The sequence below is a fragment of the Prosopis cineraria genome, unplaced genomic scaffold (genome assembly GCF_029017545.1).
Source record: "Prosopis cineraria cultivar Desert tree isolate PC_DT_omini unplaced genomic scaffold, ASM2901754v1 PC9, whole genome shotgun sequence".
NCBI classification, from domain to species: domain Eukaryota; kingdom Viridiplantae; phylum Streptophyta; class Magnoliopsida; order Fabales; family Fabaceae; genus Prosopis; species Prosopis cineraria.
The window spans coordinates 21,527,130-21,546,804 of record NW_026555340.1 but is presented as its reverse complement, the minus strand read 5'-3'; the positions used below and the strand labels follow the sequence as shown (position 1 = coordinate 21,546,804).

The window sequence follows — 19,675 nt, the reverse complement described above, 5'->3', positions numbered from 1 at the left end:
TTACTTTTTTTTTTAAGTATTCCATTGAAAAGATTATTTTATATTTATTTAGAGTAAAATACTTTATTAAATAAGAATAAATATAAAAAATATAAAATTAATTTAAAAATAAATAACTATTTTATTAATGTAAAATTCAATTAAAAATAATATATATTTTTTACTGAAAGAATATATCACTGTACAAGGTATCATTTAAAAAAATATACTTCCTTCATTAAAAATGTAAAATATTTTTAATCAAATTTTACCTTCAATAAAATAATTAATTACTTTTAAATTAATCTTATCTTTTTATATTTATCTTTATTAAATATCCTTTAATAAATATAAAATTATTTATTAATAAAAATATTTAAAAAATAATAATTACATTTTAAAAAATTAAGAAGTTTTATACTTTTAAACATTCATTTCTTTTAAAAAAAATTTTTATTTTTAAAAAAAATTATATTATTCATGAACTATAAATGATTATAAATATAAATTATGAAAAATTGACCATTTCAATCTCAAGTGACAGCACTGTCAGAAAGCTCCCCTTTTCTATGCGATTTTTCACATTTTTGTATCTTCTGCAATCCTATTCTGAGCGGCGTATTAAATGCTTGCCCTTTTCTTAACTAGAATTCAAATTTTCATTTGTGACCCGAGACCCCAATTCTCCAGTGATTATTTTTAGCGTATCTATTGACGCTGCCAACCAAGAAAAGAAATTTCTGAACGTATTTTCACTAGAAAATCAGAATCAACTTTTGATCAAATGCAGTCCCGTGCAGCTATTTTATTGACATCACTCTCATGTCAGATTTTCCCGGAAAAGCTAAAGAAAGTGAAAGGAAAAAACAGCAGAGAAAGTAGATTATCTTTTACCATATTAGCTTAATCCCATCTAAGGAAGGACAAAACCAGAAAAAACAGAGATAGGCGTAAATAAATTAAATTAAACTACATGCCTTAAATGAAAATGCCCTAACCAGATTTAGATTTCGTTGCTGACCATTGGTTTTTCCTGAATCCATGAGTTCTTACAGTGTGCTATCGCACCCTGGATTGCGCTCTGCAACTCCTCCATCGTCGACGAATTGTAGCTGCTATAGTACATCCCTCCGGCGACGCCACCGCTTCGAGAAATCGCGCCGGAGTGAGTTGGCGAGGATCTCATCGACGAAGGACAGCTCGAAACGCAGCTTCTCTTCCTCCTCAGGTGCCTCAGATTTCCCGAGAAAGAATGAGAAAGCATCACCGACCCTATTTGTTTCTTCTCCGCTTCTTTCGCAGTTGATCTCTCTGTTCTCGCCAACAGAGACGAAAACGACGTCGGTTTTGCTCCGTTAGTAGTCTCCGTCCTCTGCTGATGATTCTGTTTCTGCGAAAACTTCTCGTACAACGGCTTCACCTTCTTCAAATACTTCCTAACAACCTCTCTCGCCGTAACGCTCACGCGTCTCACCGACGATCCGGATACGCCATCCGGATCTCGGGTCTTACCCGGTTCTTTCCGGAACACGGAGGAGAATCTCGAGAAGGTAGATGATAAGTACTTGTTCGTCGTGCTCGTCTTGTTGATCTTGTTAATCTCTCTATGGGATTGGAATCGAGTGGCTTGGGGATAGAACAGCGGGTTGTTAAATCGTTTGACGTCATCGTCGTCCGTGACAGAGCTCGGGCGGGAGGAGTCGCAATCGGTGGCGGTGAATAAGGAATGCTGGGAATCGTTGGAGCTGCCGGAGGAGTCACGGGCGGCGGAGGAGGAGGAGGAGGGAAGGAGGGTTGGGACTACGGAAGGCAAGCTGTGGGAGGGGTGGAGGGGTAAAAGGTGGCCGTCGCGGAAGAGTTCGTCGGCGGGGCAGAGGGCGGAGGAGGAGAATTTTCGGGGAGAGATGGAGATGGTGAACTCGAAGTCGGAGGAAGAGGAGGAGTGGGTGGGCGACGGAGGAAGCATGTGGGAGTTTGACTTTGTCATGTCTTTGTCTGTGGGTGGCTTCGCCATAGCTACATGGTAGGCAGAGAAGGAAGGAGAAGACGGTGAGGAGAGCCTAAGCTAAGAGAGAGACCTGAGAGTTTGAGACTTGAGAGAGAAATTTTGCAGAGAGGGACGTGTGAAGAATGGTCAAGGATCTCTATCTCCATTGCCGACGCTCCTTTGTGACGCGTAAACTTCACCATTCGCAACGTTTACTTCCATTATTTGGTTTATTTTTCTACTCCGATTCCCAGCTTTTTTACCATAATACTACACATTGTAAAAGAAATTGCTGGAATACTGTAATATGGAAAATATTTTTTAAAATACTACACTAAAAATTATTTATAAAAAAAAAGAGTTTGAGGTTCTGAAAAAATTATTCTCACCTAGAATGATTTTTAGAGTTAAAAATTATCTTTTTATTTTATTAAAAGTAAAATCATTTACTGCATGAATGATTTTAACTTATTATTATTGATTTGAAGTTTTATTTTTAATCTTTATATTTTTTTTAACCCGTGATCATTTTGTGAAAATCTTCGGAACACCCTAGGCTTCAGCTTTTGCTTTTCACATGAAAATAAAAAATTCATGCACATTGGTTATGTAAAGGGCTGAAGATATGAAAACACGGTAGCAAAGTTGAAGTTAGATAGAGTGAAGCCAAATAGTGTGAGGTAATTTTTGCTCTTCTCATTTTATTCATGCGTTGGTGAGATTGAATATAACATTATTTGCTCTTATTTATCCAGTGTTCTAACATTTTATTTCTATAATTTTCATTCTTGCTTTATTTCTTGTCTGCTTCATTTCTCATGCTTTGTCATTTCTTTCTCATTCAAACTTTAAAATTCTTTATTTCTATTTAATTTCTCTATTTCAATTGTTGGTGTTAGTGTTGTGATCAAAGTTTAAAGTGTATTTTTTTCTTTTTATCTACTTAAAGCCTGACTCTCCATCTAATTAAGGTATATTTTCTTAATAATTTTTTCAAATTTTATATTAAAGTTAATATTTTTTGAGTAAAATTTTAATATTTAATCATTAATATTTTGTATGTTAAGTTTTTCTTAATTGCAAATGTAGCAATGTGGTTAATATTTTTATAAAATAATCAGGGTATAATCAACGTAAATGTAAAGGGAGTTAAATTTTTAAAATTAATATACAATATTTTATATTTTTATTTATTTTTAATATTCATACTAATTAATTATTTATGTAAGTTTATTACATTAAAAATCTGAGAGAATAAATTACACATAATATTAATCATTACAAAGATATCTATAAAATTATATTACTCATAACAAATATAAATAATATAAGAAAACCTTATCAAATAAATAATATAAAAAAATTTAAAAGTGAAATTATATATCTATAATATTAATTATAACAAATATAAATAGTATAGGAAAAACTGATTAAATAAACAATGTAAAAAAATTATACATTTTTATAATATTGATGTTTGGAAAAATGTACATATTAATATATTATAAACATGGTAGATCCTTATACTTAGGGAGAGAGGTCAAATAACAAATAAACATACACATATACTATATATACATATACTGCATAGATTATATAATATATGTGTGTGTTTGTAGTTAATTTATTAATAAAAATACTTATTACATATAAAAAGATTAAATACACATAAAAAAATTGTTACATATAAGTAATACTTCATTTGATCTTAAATATAAAAGTTAGATAATTAATTTATAAATATTTATAAAATTAGTTAATTTAATTTATTTTTATAATTTAATTTTATTGGGATGTTAATTGTATAATGTAATGTTTAGGAAGTAAAATGAATCATAGAAAAGAGTTTGTGCGTATATTTGCATTATTTAGCCTCAACTTTGCTACTATGTCTTCATATTTTCAGCCCCTTATATAGCTACTGTGCATAAATTTTTTAATCCCGTGTGAAAAGTAAAATTTGGGCTTGAGGGGTTTTGAAGGTTTGACAAAACAATTACGGGGTAAAGAAGGAAAGATTGAAAATAAAATGTCAAATCAACAATAATAAATTAAAATTATTCAGGCAATGAACGATTTCACTTTTAATGAAATAAAAAAAATAATTTAGGACTCTAAAATCATTCTAGGCGAGAATGATTTCTTTAGAATCTTAAACTTGTTTTTCTTGTGAACAATTTTTGGTGTAGTATTTTGAAAAATACTTTTCACGTTGTAGCATTTTGGCAATTTATTTTACTGTGTGTAGTATTCTAGTAAAAAAGACTTGAATCTCCTACTCCTTCCTTCTCAAAGGAAAAGTATTTTTTTCAACTAATTTTAATTTAAAATATAAATAACTTAGTTCATGTAAAAAAAATTCTTTCCCATTTTATTCCCTGTACTTCTTAACCTGAATCATTGTATAAGTTTATCTCTCACTCATTATGATATGCATAGGTAATTAAGATTGTAGATAAAAAGGAAAACAATATACTCCCTACAATCTTATTTATAGGTTAGAGACAAAAAAATTTTAGTCCTATTTAGAAGTTAGTTCATTACATTTTCATCACAAATTTTTTCATTTGACTTTCATTGAACATTAGAGAAAAATATATTATTAAAATATGTATATTTAATAAGAGTAAAATTTAAAAATTATAAATTTTTATATAGTTAATTACTTTTAATATTTTCCTTAAATTTGGTAAAATATATTGAAAGTATCTTATAAATAGAATTAAAGAAGTATATTTTTATGAGAATGAGGATTTTATTGATATAAATTTTTTTTCCTAAAAACTACTTATATTTTAGATCACAAGGAGTATCTCTTATTTATATGACAAAAAAAATGTTTTGATCTTATTAATTTTACATGACACTTCTGCAATTTTTTTGTTTATTTTTATCTCTTTACTTCTGTTAAATGTTGGGAAGATTATTAAATATTTCTTTCAATTCAAAATATAAGCATTTTTTTTTAACGAATCTTGATATAAAATATAAGCGACTTAATATTTGTAGAATTTTTCTTTTTTATTTTACCTAAGGTATTTATTAACCTATATTCTTATTTTTTTTAATTTATGAGTTTCTTCTCACTCATCATAAATTGAAACTAAAATTAAAAAAGAAAACAATATATATCTTTATTAGAATAAGAATGTTATGCTGTTTATTATTAAAATATATTTATATTTTTTGATCAAAGAGAGTATTAGAGAATTTTATTTTTAAAATATGTATATTTAATAGTTATGAAGTAGAAAACATTTAAATAAAGATAATAAGTTTTAATTTTTTTTAAATTTTAATAAAATATGTTAAAAGTGATTTATAAATAAATTTGGAGAGAGGTTATGTGTCACGTACATATGTATGTGCATATATTGACTTTCATTGTATTTTAATCTCACTGCAAAAATTGATAAGATGGCTTAATGTTGGGACGAAGTAAGATATTATTCTTTGTAAAAATGAATGTAAATGGTAAGGACTTTCATCTTTATAAACGATTTGAAAAAAATGCAGAAAATATGTTATATAATGTTTCTATAAATTTTAGAGATTGAATATCTATCTACAACACCCATATAATATGAAAATAAAATTCAAAACCTGGGGCCTTAACTTGCCAATTCTGCTTCCGCCACCATTGTACCTTGTGTATATAACAAATTAAATTTAATTAAGTTATCAATAGTCTCATTATCTAGTCATTTCTATAAGTGAAATTATAAGCTTAATCTTGCTTGCAATCCCAAACTATTAGTATCTATCTCTCTAACATGTGGCATGATTATCTATTATTTCCTTCTTATTTCTGGGAAAATAATAGATATTCTCTCCGTTCAAAAATATAAGGTATTTTTAACTGATTCTTACTCTCAATAAAATAATTACCTATTTTCAAATTAACTTTATCTTTTCATATTTACCTTTATTAAACACCCTATAATAAATATAAATTCATTATCAATAAGGGTAATTTAAAAAAAAATCAATGATTACATTTCGAAAGACTAAAAATGTATTATATTTTTTAATATTTAAATTTTTAAAAAATATTTTATGTTTTTGAATGGAGAGAGTGTTAAATATATTGAGAGTGAGAAAAATTTGGTACCGAAATAAAAAAATTAATATAAAAATGCATGCATAAAACATTTTAAGAGTAATTACGATTTGTTCAACCAAATTTTGTATCCTCGTAATTATACTCTTTTCCTCACTACTATTAACATATATAATTTCATGAGAAAAAGACCCAAACGACAGCATGCATCCTTCAATCAAAAAATGCTCACCAACGTGTAACGAGGATTCATGTCCGTTTAATTTCATTCAAGACTAGTTAATGATAGTATTAATACACATTAGTAAACCAAAAGATGAAAAAATACATATCCAAATATTTCAGAGATTCTTAGAATATTTTAAAATCAACTTTACGTCAAAAACAACTTCATTCATTTTTAATATAATTTATGTCATATTATAAGTTTAAAGAATAAAAATAATTTTTGGCCAAAAAAAAATATTTCACCAACATAACATAATAAATCATGATTTAAATTTTTAATAAAAAATTAAGGTTAATGGGCATCTTGTAAATTTTGAGTAAATTACCTCTTGTCATTTATAAATTAAAAATTAATTGCCATTATATGTAAATTAATAATGGTGATAATTTACTCAAAATTTATAAGTTAATAAGAATTTTTGCTTATATTGAAAGTTTAAAATTAAAGCTATTCGTTGGGCAATAGTTTAAGATTAAAGGTGTTCATTAATTCAAAAAATTATCCACATTTAATGCCGCCCAGCTGGAATGTTCACAAACAATAATAATAAAAAAAGAATAAAAATATTTAAAACAAATCATGCAGGACAAGCATGGCGACTGTAGGGAGGGGTGAATTTTCAATTCTGACATGAGGCACCACGTGGTTGTAACGGATATGGCGGACGATGCACGAGGCATCTATTTATTACATACATGCATATCATGTTATCATATAATTGTTAAAAAAAATATCCTCTCCGTAAAAAAATATAAATTATTTTTAATTAAATTTTATTTTATAATAAAATAATTATATATTTTTAAATAAATTTTATTTTTTATATATATCTCTATTAAACATTTTATAATAAATATAAAATTATTTATTAATATAGATACTTTTAAAAAATAATAATTATACTTTAAATATTAAAAATATTTTATATTTTAAAATGAAAGAAGTATTAAATATATTTATTTTTTTTAACTTTCAAAGACCTTCAAAACAAAAAAAAGTGAAATTGCGTTTAACACATTAATCAAACTGCAACAAAATTCACCGTAAGAGGGGCAATTTTACCCCTCATTCTAGGAAATGTAATGTTATGAATTTTAGTATTTTGCATTTAAATTCTTAATGAACCTCCTACTTTTAAATTTAAATATTTTTTATCACTGACCTAAAGTCTTAAGCTTTGCAGCTGGTAAAAAAATGATTTAGTTAATCATAACTTAGCTTCTAAATAAAAGCACTTGTTCAAATCTTGCTATATATTGTAAGAATTTTATTAGTGGACAATTTATAATCTTTAGACCATGAAATTTGTCATTGGCTTTTCAATTTCCTCTCCCAATGTTTCCTTGTGGGAGTTTTTCTCTCTTTATTAGTGAAAATTCTTTTATATAACCTTTGTTCTCCGGCACCTCTCTCCTTGACTTCTATAATGAGAGGGTTGTCTAGCATGAGTGCATGTGTGTTTGTTTTTTAACTCTTTCTGTTGGTGTGTGTTATTCCTTTCTTTGATTTGAGTTGTTAAAAAAAGGAAAAGAGAACAATGCATGATGGTTAATCATAGGTTTTGTGACTCAATATGGATCTTGATGGTTTGAGTTTGTTGGTGTGGGTCTTGGCTTGAGCTTCTCAATTCGATAGATGGTGGTTTGCGACAGAGATGAAGGTGCTTTTTTAATGATGCTAGTAGCTCGTTTGTTGTCATGTTTGGTGATTTTAACTCTCTTAATGTGAAATCGGATGTGTGAAAGTGGTAATCTGCTGTCTAGGTAACCATTATTGTTTATATAGGGATGGGATTATTAAGGATGGGATTATTAAGATGGTTCTATGAACCCCTCTCCCTCTTTTCTTATGTAGCTTCTAGTCTCTTATAACTATCACAGCAATGATGTCATTTCTTTGAGTTTTTAATTACTAGACATTATTTATTAGTCAATAAATTCAGTTAAAGATAAAATTGGAATATCAAATATTTTTTACAACTTCAAGTGTATTAAATTCCATTCCTTAAAAACCATAGAGGCTATATGTTCACTCTGTAGTTAGAATTAGAGAGGGTCTATGTATTTTGTGTGTAAGCATGTATCCTCTTATCAGTGGTAATTATGTTTGAAATTCAACGAATATTCAAATATTAATAATAAAAAAAAATTGGATGCTCAAGTCTTTCTCATTTGAGTTCAAGCTTAGTTCAAATTTTTTTTTCATACTTATTCGGCAGCTCTAATAAAAAAGAATTTTTTTTCAAGCCAATCTTATTCAGGAGCCCAAATAAAAAATAAAAATGAAAATTTATAAACTCTCAAGTACAACCTTAAGATTTTTCAAACTTATTTTGACTGATCTATCGAGTTAGCACAAATTACTAGTTCTGATTATCTTTGTTTGTATGCCTTTTTTTTTTTTTTGGTCTTTCATGTATGGTTTGCAAGTTGTGTGCTTATTATAGTTCATTTTGTTCTTGTCATCCAATCAACTTGACTTTTTTTAGTTGCTAACAGATATCTTATTATTGGAGGCAATTTTATTTGAGGCATAGTCAAGTATTAAATATGAGCACATCTCTCAATGAAAATTTAAACCTTAGTTTATCATGTTATGAGAAACTAACTTTTTTTTTATTAGACTTAGTATGTCTTTGGTTTTTAGTTTACATATGACAAAAGTTCATTTGTGAATCTGATTATTTGTTAAATTTGTTAAAAACACATCTCATATGAGGTTTGAATATACTTTTAAAAGTTACCGAAACAGGTCCTCAATACTCGTTAGTTCAACTTGAACTTTTTAATGGTTTTTATTTTTAATAAAATTTGATCCTCATTATAATAATTAAATTTGTGGCTTGAAAGGCAAGCCAAGATGCTATGTAAAAATGTGCTTTCCACGGCCCTTATCTCATATAAAGAATCTCTTGGATTCATTAAAAGAAAAAGGGTGAGGACAAAGTTAATTAATGAGAGCAAAGTCTTATGATGATTTTTTAAGACGGAATGACAATAATTTTTTCTTTGAAACATGTAAATGACAAATAAGTTATAGTTCCAAATGGCTTGTTTGACATTTTTTTTTCTTGAGAAATGACATATTTACACCTCCCTGCTTACCTCCATCAACCCTCTCTTTTTTCTTTGTCTCTGATGTCCATTCCTCACATCTTCTTCCTCCTTCTTCTTCATTAAAACTTCCATTGTGTTAGTGAAGAGATCAGGACTCTCTATAGAGTTAGCAAAGCAACTTCCATTGTGTCAGCACCCCCAAGAGAGTTTTGGAAATGGAAGCTAGATCGCTAGCCAACCCCCTTCCTGCTATGGTGCCCGATTTCCCAATTTATCAGATGAGTAGTAGCAACAATTCCTTCTAAATTCGCAGGCGCACTAGTTTGCTCTCAATTAATAAGTCCACATCCTCAGGACTCAAGAATCTCAACTCCAAAGGCTTGAAGGTATCTTTAGTGGAATTTGTTGTAAAATTTGTCATGACTTTCATTCAAGAAGGAAGAACATAATTTGTTATGGAAGAGAACTAAGAGTGGGATTGAATGCGGAAGTGGTAACATGATGAGAAGATTGAGATGAATCAATGGAAATTTAAAAAAAAATTAGAAACAATTAAAGAATAGAATGGAAGAAGCAGGAGAGCATGACAAAGAAGAGGAGGAAGCTAGAGAGATGTCGGAGACAAATGAAGGAAAGAAGGACAAATATATCATTTTTAAAGAAACCAAAACGCTGGAAGTGTCCCTGGACTATAAAATAATTATCACATTTCAAAATATGTATTTGTCATTTACATATTTTGTGGGTATTTTATTATCATCCTCCCATGTTTTAACTATATATTTACTCACTTTGTTCAAAAATATAAGGTATTTTTTAAAAAGTTAGATGTTAAAAAATATAAGACATTTTTAGTCTTTTAAAATATAATTATTGCCTTTTTTTAAAAAGGTGCCCCCATTGATAGTAACCCTATATTTATTATAAGGTATTTAATAAAAATAAATATGAAAATATAGGGTTAGTTTGAAAGTAGGTAACCACTTTATTAAGGGGTGATATTTGGTTAAAAATGTCTTACATTTTTTAATAAAAGGAATAATATTTTATTATTTTATGCATTGCTCCCTCAGAATTGCTTTGCTTGGTCTAAAATATAAAATATTATTTAGTTTTAATAATCATTTTTAACTATATCTTTATTTTATTTATTATTTTGAAAATAAAACTATGAATTAAAATTTCAATTGTTATTATTCAGACATTTATATAAGATATTTGATGAGGAATAATTGAAAAAAATGTAACTTTTTTAAAAAATTAAAGTTTCGGCCAACTTTTTTTAGAACAATTAAGTAATTACCAATGTCATATATTAGACTTTAGATAGAGGATAGTCCTAAACTTTTTTTAGTTTGATACAATAAAACAAAGGAAACAGCAGACAAATGCAAACACAATGAAACCCACCAAAAGACAAAAACCATGAACCTAAGGACACGGCAAAGCTGATGGACAAAGTGAGACTAAAAAGAACAACTGTGCTCCAATGTTAATGCTTGGTTTGGATATTGGATTGAGGTAAAGGTAAAATATATATATATATATATATATATACATATATATATGAAAGGAGAGAAAAATATAAAAAATTCCTAAAATAGTATTTTTTAATTATTTTTAGGAGTTTTCTCCTTTAGTTTTTACTCCTTTTTAATTTTTTTCCATCCAAACAGAGGGCAAAGCTAAGACATATCCCTCGTTTTAAATATAAGAGCTAGCTCGATGTAAATTTTTAATAGGGCTAATGATAACCTAATAAAATTATGCAATGTTGTCAATACTAGAACATCTATTTCTCATGTTAAATGCATGAGATGGAAACTAGTTAGTTAAATTAGTTATTTTATTTGTGGATGCTTTTTCTAAAATGCCTCCTTTAATTATTTATATCGGAAACTAATCTATTGATATTTGATAATTTGTAAACCCCCTTTGATATATGCAATCACTAGGGATGTTTTGAAAAAAAAAATTATAAATTTAAGAGACAAAGTAAATTAATATATTATATTTATGAGATCAAAGCAAATCTCTTCAATTAGTTCCAACATTTAAAAGTGGATGGGATAACATACATATTATACATTTTTTGTACATATAAAGAGAGACTACTCTCACTTTTTGCCATAGAATGGAAATTCAATCAACTCATTTGATTGAATTGATAAATCGTTAAATCAATATCCTGATTAGTTTAATAAAATATTTTGTTTATGATCGATTTGATTACAATTTTGACTATTAATTTGTTAGACTAGTGCCTTGAAATAATTATTTTGTTTTTCAATAGCTTACTTTGGATCAATTCTATCACTGAACATTAAATATTTTCTCCTTTATCATCTTATTGTTAACTCACTATTTGTTCACTATTAGTGAATTTGACATTCAATTTTTTAATATTTTTAATATAAAATACCGTGTTAACTATTAAGAGTCATTTTTATTTTTCAACTTTATCATAAAAGGTCAATGGGTAACTTGAACTCAAATATTTTATAATAAAAAATATTTAAAAATTTGAATGTTGTGCAGACAATAAGTTAATGGTAGGGTAACTAGTAAGAAAATATTTAACATTGAGGGATGAAATAATTTATAGTTAAGTTTAGGATACCAAATGACTATTCAAGTAATGTTGAGAGGTAAAAATAACGTTTAACTTAATACTTATAAATGTAAAATGTGTCTTGGCCTTTCTTTTTTAGCCAAGAATTTAATTCAGGTTAATAAGGTTTATGCTACTCTTATCTGCAACTCTTTATCGATTTATTTTAATCTTATCTATTTCATGAAGTTTAATTATAGAAAGTTCTCATTTATTTGCTGTCCTAATTCCTATAAAATGAAGCTCTAATTCAAGTTAATCCTTCATTTATTTGTTGTCTTGTTTCATTGAACCCACACAATTCCTTCAAACTAGGGGAATTCAATAATAAATTTTGAGTTATAAAAATAAATTAAAAATATTTGTGATTCATGATATAATGCTACTTGATATATAAAATATATTTTATCCAGACATTAATATAAAATACAAAAGTACGTAAGCCGCAACTTCACGGGCATGGTGGGTTATCTTTAACAATTAAGATAATGATAGTTAAATCTAAAAAGATAAATTGATAATAATATTAATAATTAGATTCACGATAATTTTTTTGAAAAATAATCTATTCAAATAATTAAAAATTAATAAATTTTAATTACAAATAAAATATTTAAATTGTAAATGTAATTTTTATATTGCAATTGAAATTTTTATTTATAACTATCTAAATTACTAGTTGTTGCTTATCTGTCAAAAGAATTTGTTGGAGATTTAATTTTTATTAATTTAATTATTTAAAATTTTATTATCATTTTCCATTACTTAATTCCTAAAAAATGAGAAAAATTGCAATAAAAAATTAAAATTTAAACAACCTCAAAAATAAAAATATTACTAATAATGGTTAAATTTCATACCTAAATTTCAAAGCTAAAAAGATTTCAACTGCATCAACAGGAAAAATGTTTCATTGTAATTTTTTTTTATAATTTTAAATTTTTTCTAAACTTTGGTTATTTAAAAATCTACCTACTTTAACCTTCTCGTTTTCTCTACGTTTTTACAATTGGTGTCTCTATTATTCTTGCCACTTCTCTTGTCTCTCATTTTCACCTCTTATTGATTGAATACTAAAAATAAGCTCCTTACCTCGAATCTTCTACTCTTGCTTTGAATATTAGCTTCCCTTATATTTAAATTTTTTACACTATCCAAACAAATGACTTTGAATACATTAATTTTAAATAAGAGATTTTAAATTTACAATTTAATATTATGCTTATTCAAACTTTTAAAAATAATCAAAATCCAAAAACAAGCAGGTTTGTAATTATTTTAAGAAGCTATTTTAAGTAGTTTTTATAGTGTCTACTTTGACATTACTATAATAACACTCTAACAACATTGCTATGATAAAATAATTAAATTCCCTAAACAAAATTATCATAACACAAGGATTTTAGAAATTTACTTTAAAAGATTGAGATCCCAAGAAATTCTTTTTGAAAAGACATTTGAGCTCAAAATGCAATTTAAAACAAATTAAACAATGTAGCGAAAACAAAGAAATCAAACACAGTGTAACGTTCGAGAAATTTAAGCATGATTAATTAAGTTTGATGACAGTGATTAATGAATTAATGAGGTGTGTGGTCAAAGGGATCTAATAAATGTATTTGACTTTGATTTCAACCCTAAACGCAGGTCTGAATTGAACCTAGGCCATTCGGGCAAGGAAAGAAGAGGAAAAAATGAAGAAAAATCCTCAGTGCCATAAGCCGCGATATGTGAATGATCCATTGCGGTGCACAGAGGCAAATAAGCGTGAACTGGGCCTCTCTGTGCTATATGCCACTGTAGAAGGCAACATGTGCCACGGTGCACAGTCAAAATCTAAATAAACTAGTTCACGTTCGTGTGAAAAACCAGAGGAGAAGGAAAGGAGAAAATGAAGGCACGACTTTGGCTTTGCTAGAACACAAACATTAGGATTATTGGTGATCTTTTAGAGCTTTCAAACACCTAAAGTAAGTAGTTTATGTCTTTCTCTTCCCTTCTCTATCATATTTATGAAGAGTAAACTTAGGGTTTGAGTTAGGAGATTAATTTTCGATCCATAGGAGTTATGGGTCTGAATTTATTAGTTAAAATGAATGTAATGGAAGTTGTTTAGGGTGTTTAATCTCAACATTAATGGTTTTAAGAGTGGTTAGTTGTTAGGAGTTGTTAATATGCAAAATTTACTATAAATAAGCTTGTTGGAAGTATTTGGTGCTCATTAATGATGGTTTAATGACTCCTTAGTGATAATGAGAGTCAATGACACCTAGTGAAATCATTAGGTATGAATGAGTAGTGAATTTATGGGATTGATTAAATAGAGAATGTGGAGTTATGGTATTAGAAATTACTAAAGATGGGATGATGATCTTATTCTTATAATGTGATTGTAGACCATTAATTTTAGCACTATTCAAGCTTCAAAGCACTTTGAAAGTAGTTATTATGAGGGGTAAGTATTTAACCTCTCAAAGGTTTGAGGTAACTGGAGCAAACCTAGTTTATATAATTGCATATTAATTGATTATTTGTTGAAATGATTGATTTGAAACATGATTGATATTTTAAGCTCTTGATGCAAATTTGGCATGTTTTATAATGCGATATGGTTAAAAATCACATGCATGTTCATTTACATGTGATTAACGATGATGGTTGCGAATGTGTGAGTATGTACTAATTGGCATGTGGAGTATAGTGGAGAAAGAGGGAGTTATATGTACATGAATATGATGAGATAAATGTATCAAATGACAATAGTTGTCATAAGTGCATACTATGTGTAATATGTGTATAGTATAAACATTGGTAGGAGTTCACCTAGGGAGAATAGTAGTTTGGTAAATCCATGTGGTATGGTTATTAGTATTGAGAGAAACTGTGTTACACAAGTGAGTAAGTTAACCCTGATTTAGTAGCTTCTCATGAGTGAAAGGCTAAGTTAGTCCATGAGGGACGCAACCATTTAATGGCTATTGATTTCATATCGGAAGTAACAAGAGGGTATAAGGCTAGTATTTGATCATACATCTAGTTCTAGCTATATGGTTGTTATTATTTATGGTCCGACATGTATTAGGGACGCATGGTTGTTAGTTTTACAATCTCAAGTTGTGCATAATGGCTAATATGAGTTTTATGCCTGGTTACATGGTTGTTATTGTTGTAATCATGGCTACATTTATCACATGTGTCTTATTTATATATTATTTGCTAATTGTATCTATTTTTAATTAATATGCAACTGTATAGATTAGGTAAAACTTAGTTACCGAGTGGTTATACTTATCCCTCAATTTTTAATATTTTTAGGGCTCAGCTCATTGGATCAATATCAGGGAAAACATACTGAGGCATAGGATTGTAGATTAATTCCTTTTTGTATGCCTTAATGTGTTGTTTTTTGTGTATTAACATTGTTAATTTACTAACTATGATTTACATGATTATTTTTAAGCTATTTGCATTACTATAGTGTCCAACTTGTATATTTAATACCCTGAGTTAGTGAGTATTTGGTTGTAAATCTTGTATAGAATCAAAATACTTGTGTAAGTAGTGTTATATATATTTTTAGATGTTTTGAAATGAAAGTGAATGATTGGCACAAACTTTTTCTCCCCCTTATGTTTTATTAAATTTGGGTTTGAGGGTTAAATTTGTGTTATATGTGCATGTTTGTGGTTATGGTATGTTGCACGAGTCCTATAAGGTTCGATGAGTGTGGTTGAGTGGTTGGTGTGGCCTTTTGACACTTATGTGTGAATTTGAACACCCTTGTGGTGAATTTTTGTGAAAAAGTAGTGAAAATAATTTCAGATGTTCAACTCTTTGTAGAAAATGAATTTGAGTATGAAACTTGTGCCAATAATTAAAGTTAGGATAAAGCTCCATATAGACATTGAAATCACCTCAATTGGGCATCAGACAGAGATTTGGGATGTGTTGAAAGTTTATTACTGTGCTATCAAATAACAGTAGAAGTTTGCTATTAAATTTTGTGCAATATATTGCGGCATGTGGCAGAGAGGCTAACGAGCTGCGGTGTAATGACACTTAGCCATGACGCATGTGCCATTTGTTACATAATTCATAATTTTGAGCTTAAAATCAAAAGTTTTTGGGTCCCATTTAAATTCCAACCTTCCATAACGTTTTGAAATTTTGATTTGAGACTATCAAAAGCATATAAGAGTAATTTAAATGTTAAGAATCTTGAGATTTCATTGTGTATGGTGTAAAATTATTTATCCCATTTGTTAATTTTGGAAATTTGGATCTTTCCAATTGTAATTTTTATCAAATGATTGATCATATTGATTTGTGAGAGATTATGGAGGATTAGTAAGGGAAATCTTACTAGTCTAGCTCAGGAGTTACACATAGCTCTTAAAAGCATTAATGAAACATTTTGAAAAATTCTAAAAAAGGCCCTGTTTGTCATAGAGCAGGCATTGCCTGTCACGGCAAATGGCACAGAGGGACCATGTCCCTTTTAATGCAATGTGCTGCAACACATTTTTACTGTTATGACAGCTTCTCCAGCTAATTTTTGGAGTGTGCCATTTTGCCATTCAACATTTGAATTGAGCAATTCAAGTATTTACACATCGCTCATTAAGCCCTTTAGCTATTGGCACTGATTTTATATCTAAACACTCAATCATTTAAAAGTTAGACACTTGGACATAAATTTATCCATTTTCCTTTCAAAACAACCAAAAGGATGTCAAACCCATAAACCTAATGCCAATAATTGTGAAACTACTTGAACTAACTAAAATAGACCTCAAACAACTTGAATGAGCAATTGCACAACAATGATAACATTCCAAACACAAATTGGCTATAAAAAACCCCAAATTCACCATAATTCGAGGAGTAATAATAATTCACATAAAACATGATTTTGGCTATTCCAACATATAAACAACACAAAACATCACTTATACTAGTATCTTAACTTCCCACAATAATTTCATCACAATTACATTATCCTAGTTTGACATACTTACAATTCCATTCATTTCTCATGCAAGTGACATCAAAACAACACATAATCCTAAGTTGGCATACTCAATACAAATTCATTACAAAACCAAAAGATAGAGTAAGTACTATACAAACATAAGTCTCTCAATTTTCCGTAGCATCTTCCTTTCCTTTATCCCTATCCGAGTCTTTACCTATAAAATATAATCATGGAGTGAGTTGAGAGCTTAATAACTAAATAATTTAAATAAACTACTCAGGTGTGAGAACAATTAGTGAGTATATAAAGTGGCATTTAAACATGTTATATATTATATATATATCAAGTTTCATACACACATGGCCATACAATAGAGATGTTCATGATAAAAACACTGCCTTATTTCCTCCGATTGAATCTACGGGCTGAGAATTTGATAAAACCAAATTCATATGACTGGATAGAATCAAATTCACCAATTGTAGAAGGCAGCCCGACTAAAGGTGCCTCTACCTACTATGGACCACATATTTCCCCTTTCTATGAATACCTGGGGTGTCGTATGCCCAATCTATCTCAAATAGTACCAGAACTTCTAAACAAATATAGCACTATCCACTAGGGCTTTTACGATGACAGTGCACCATATGGATTTCCAAACAATGTTTTCAATCAATACTTAGGTGAATTCCCACCCTTTTACAATAATCATGTCAAACTTATGCTTAATAGTTTCACACATAGCCAAAAACATGTAAATTACACTTGAATAATCATTTCTACTATAAATCATACAATTTTGCAAGTACATATATCTAAACATAGGATTCAGCACGAAACTTTTAAAACCACAAATGTGCAAAACATAGTTATCCATTCTACTTCACATAAAGTTTCTAAATTAATGATCATTTTTACAAAGAGTACATTAGTTCAAAATAATAGTGGAATAAACTTTCACAACAACACACAGTCATCCAAACACACAAATAATAAGTTTAGATAATTTAGTTACTTTAACCCTTTTGTTACCTTGGTCAAAACTTAGTTCCACAAGTGTCCACTCGTGTAATAAAGCTCGATCAATATTTAATCTATAATAGTAAACATTTAACATCAATTTTCACTCTAATTAACTCCTTTGTAGCATAATTTTGGGCACCCATTATATTCAAAGTCTGACTTTAACACCCTTTACACTTTTAATACATTATATCAATTTCATTTAACACCCAAACATACTAATAATACCATTTCTTTACCCACATTATTCTAAAACTCCCAAATCTCACTCAGGGTTCGTCCAAACCTTATCCAAAAATTTTAAATCACTGTATAATCTATAAACTTAGGTTTGGAAACTTGACTTAACTCTCTAAGGCTTCAACTAAGCCAATGGATTCAATTACAACCCAAGAAAAATGAAATGAAACCCCACATTCCCTTAAAACCACAAAAATTTAGCATAAAGTGATAGGGAGATGTATGAGGAGCTTACTCAAGCATTAATTTTGCTTAAAATGCTCCCAAATTGCTTTCAAGATGAAGGCCTAGTAGGCCACAAGCTTCCTCTATCCTCTCTCTTATGTTCTCTTTTTTTCTTGCTCTAGAATTAGACTCATGCGACTGTTTGATAAAAGTAGAAATTTGTGCATGCGCTGCAATGCATGATGTGTTTGCCATGACGGATGGCATAAAATAGCTTAATGTAACAGCCCTCCTGGGTCACCACTGCCTCTCCAGGGTCTTTTCTCAGGCGCTGGACAACACACATGTCACCACATGATTGCCGGCTTTCCCACTGGTGGTACAGTGGTTATTCCTCACCCCACCCTCACGGAGGTCTTTTGGAACCTCCCCAGACTCGAACCTCCAACCTCTACCACCTTAACAAAGTTGAGGCTAAGTCTGGTACCATTGAGTGACTCAATGGTACCAGACTTAGCCTCAACTTTGTTAAGGTGGTAGAGGTTGGAGGTTCGAGTCTGGGGAGGTTCCAAAAGACCTCCGTGAGGGTGGGGTGAGGAATAACCACTGTACCACCAGTGGGAAAGCCGGCAATCATGTGGTGACATGTGTGTTGTCCAGCGCCTGAGAAAAGACCCTGGAGAGGCAGTGGTGACCCAGGAGGGCTGTTACACTTAACATGATTTTGGGCCCTGTTTTATGCTCAGATTTGCTTGAACTCTGTCCTAGCCCTCTTCTAAGACTGTCCAATAATTCAAAAACTATATTAGTCATCCAAAAACATAATTAATTCATAATTCTCTTATTTTGATTAATTTACCCTTTCCAACACTTATAAATTTCAAACTTAAAAACTTATTACAGTTCTAGAAAATAATCTAGGGTACATTTGTTTAAAATTAAAAAAAATAATTTTTAGGTAGTTTAAAAATTTTATAAAAAAGATTTATTTTGTAGAGATTTTATAAAAAGTAGACACTAATTTATATTTGATTACAATAATAAAAAAGTAATTATTAGTTAGTTATTTTTAAATTTTGTAATATCGTACTTGATTTTTGTTTTATAAAAATAATTTATTATTATAATATTATTTTAAAATTTTATGATATGTTTACGCATCTATCAAAACACTTTCTCTCATCTATCATATTAGATTATTTTAAAAAGCTACTTAGAGCAACTTTTCAAAATAATCAAAAATATGCTTTTTTTGGATTCTAATTATTTTCAAAAGTTAAACAAATATAATAAAAACTTACAAAATAAACTTTTCATGAAATAAGCTAAAACAAATCAGACCTAATACGA

The 19,675-nt window shown here is 29.0% G+C and overlaps 1 protein-coding gene across 1 annotated transcript; it reads right to left on the bottom strand.

Annotated features, from left to right (window-relative positions):
• Positions 1-982: 982 nt before the first annotated feature.
• On the bottom strand, positions 983-1,993 carry LOC129319663 (probable membrane-associated kinase regulator 1). Its single transcript, XM_054964753.1, has one exon. The coding sequence runs from the start codon at positions 1,991-1,993 to the stop codon at positions 983-985; it is 1,011 nt and encodes a 336-aa protein (XP_054820728.1).
• Between the last annotated feature and the right edge of the window lie 17,682 nt (positions 1,994-19,675).

Bases quoted from the DNA above. Each gene is read 5' to 3' on its own strand.
- LOC129319663 (XM_054964753.1), bottom strand. From the start codon at position 1,993: ATGGCGAAGCCACCCACAGACAAAGACATGACAAAGTCAAACTCCCAC.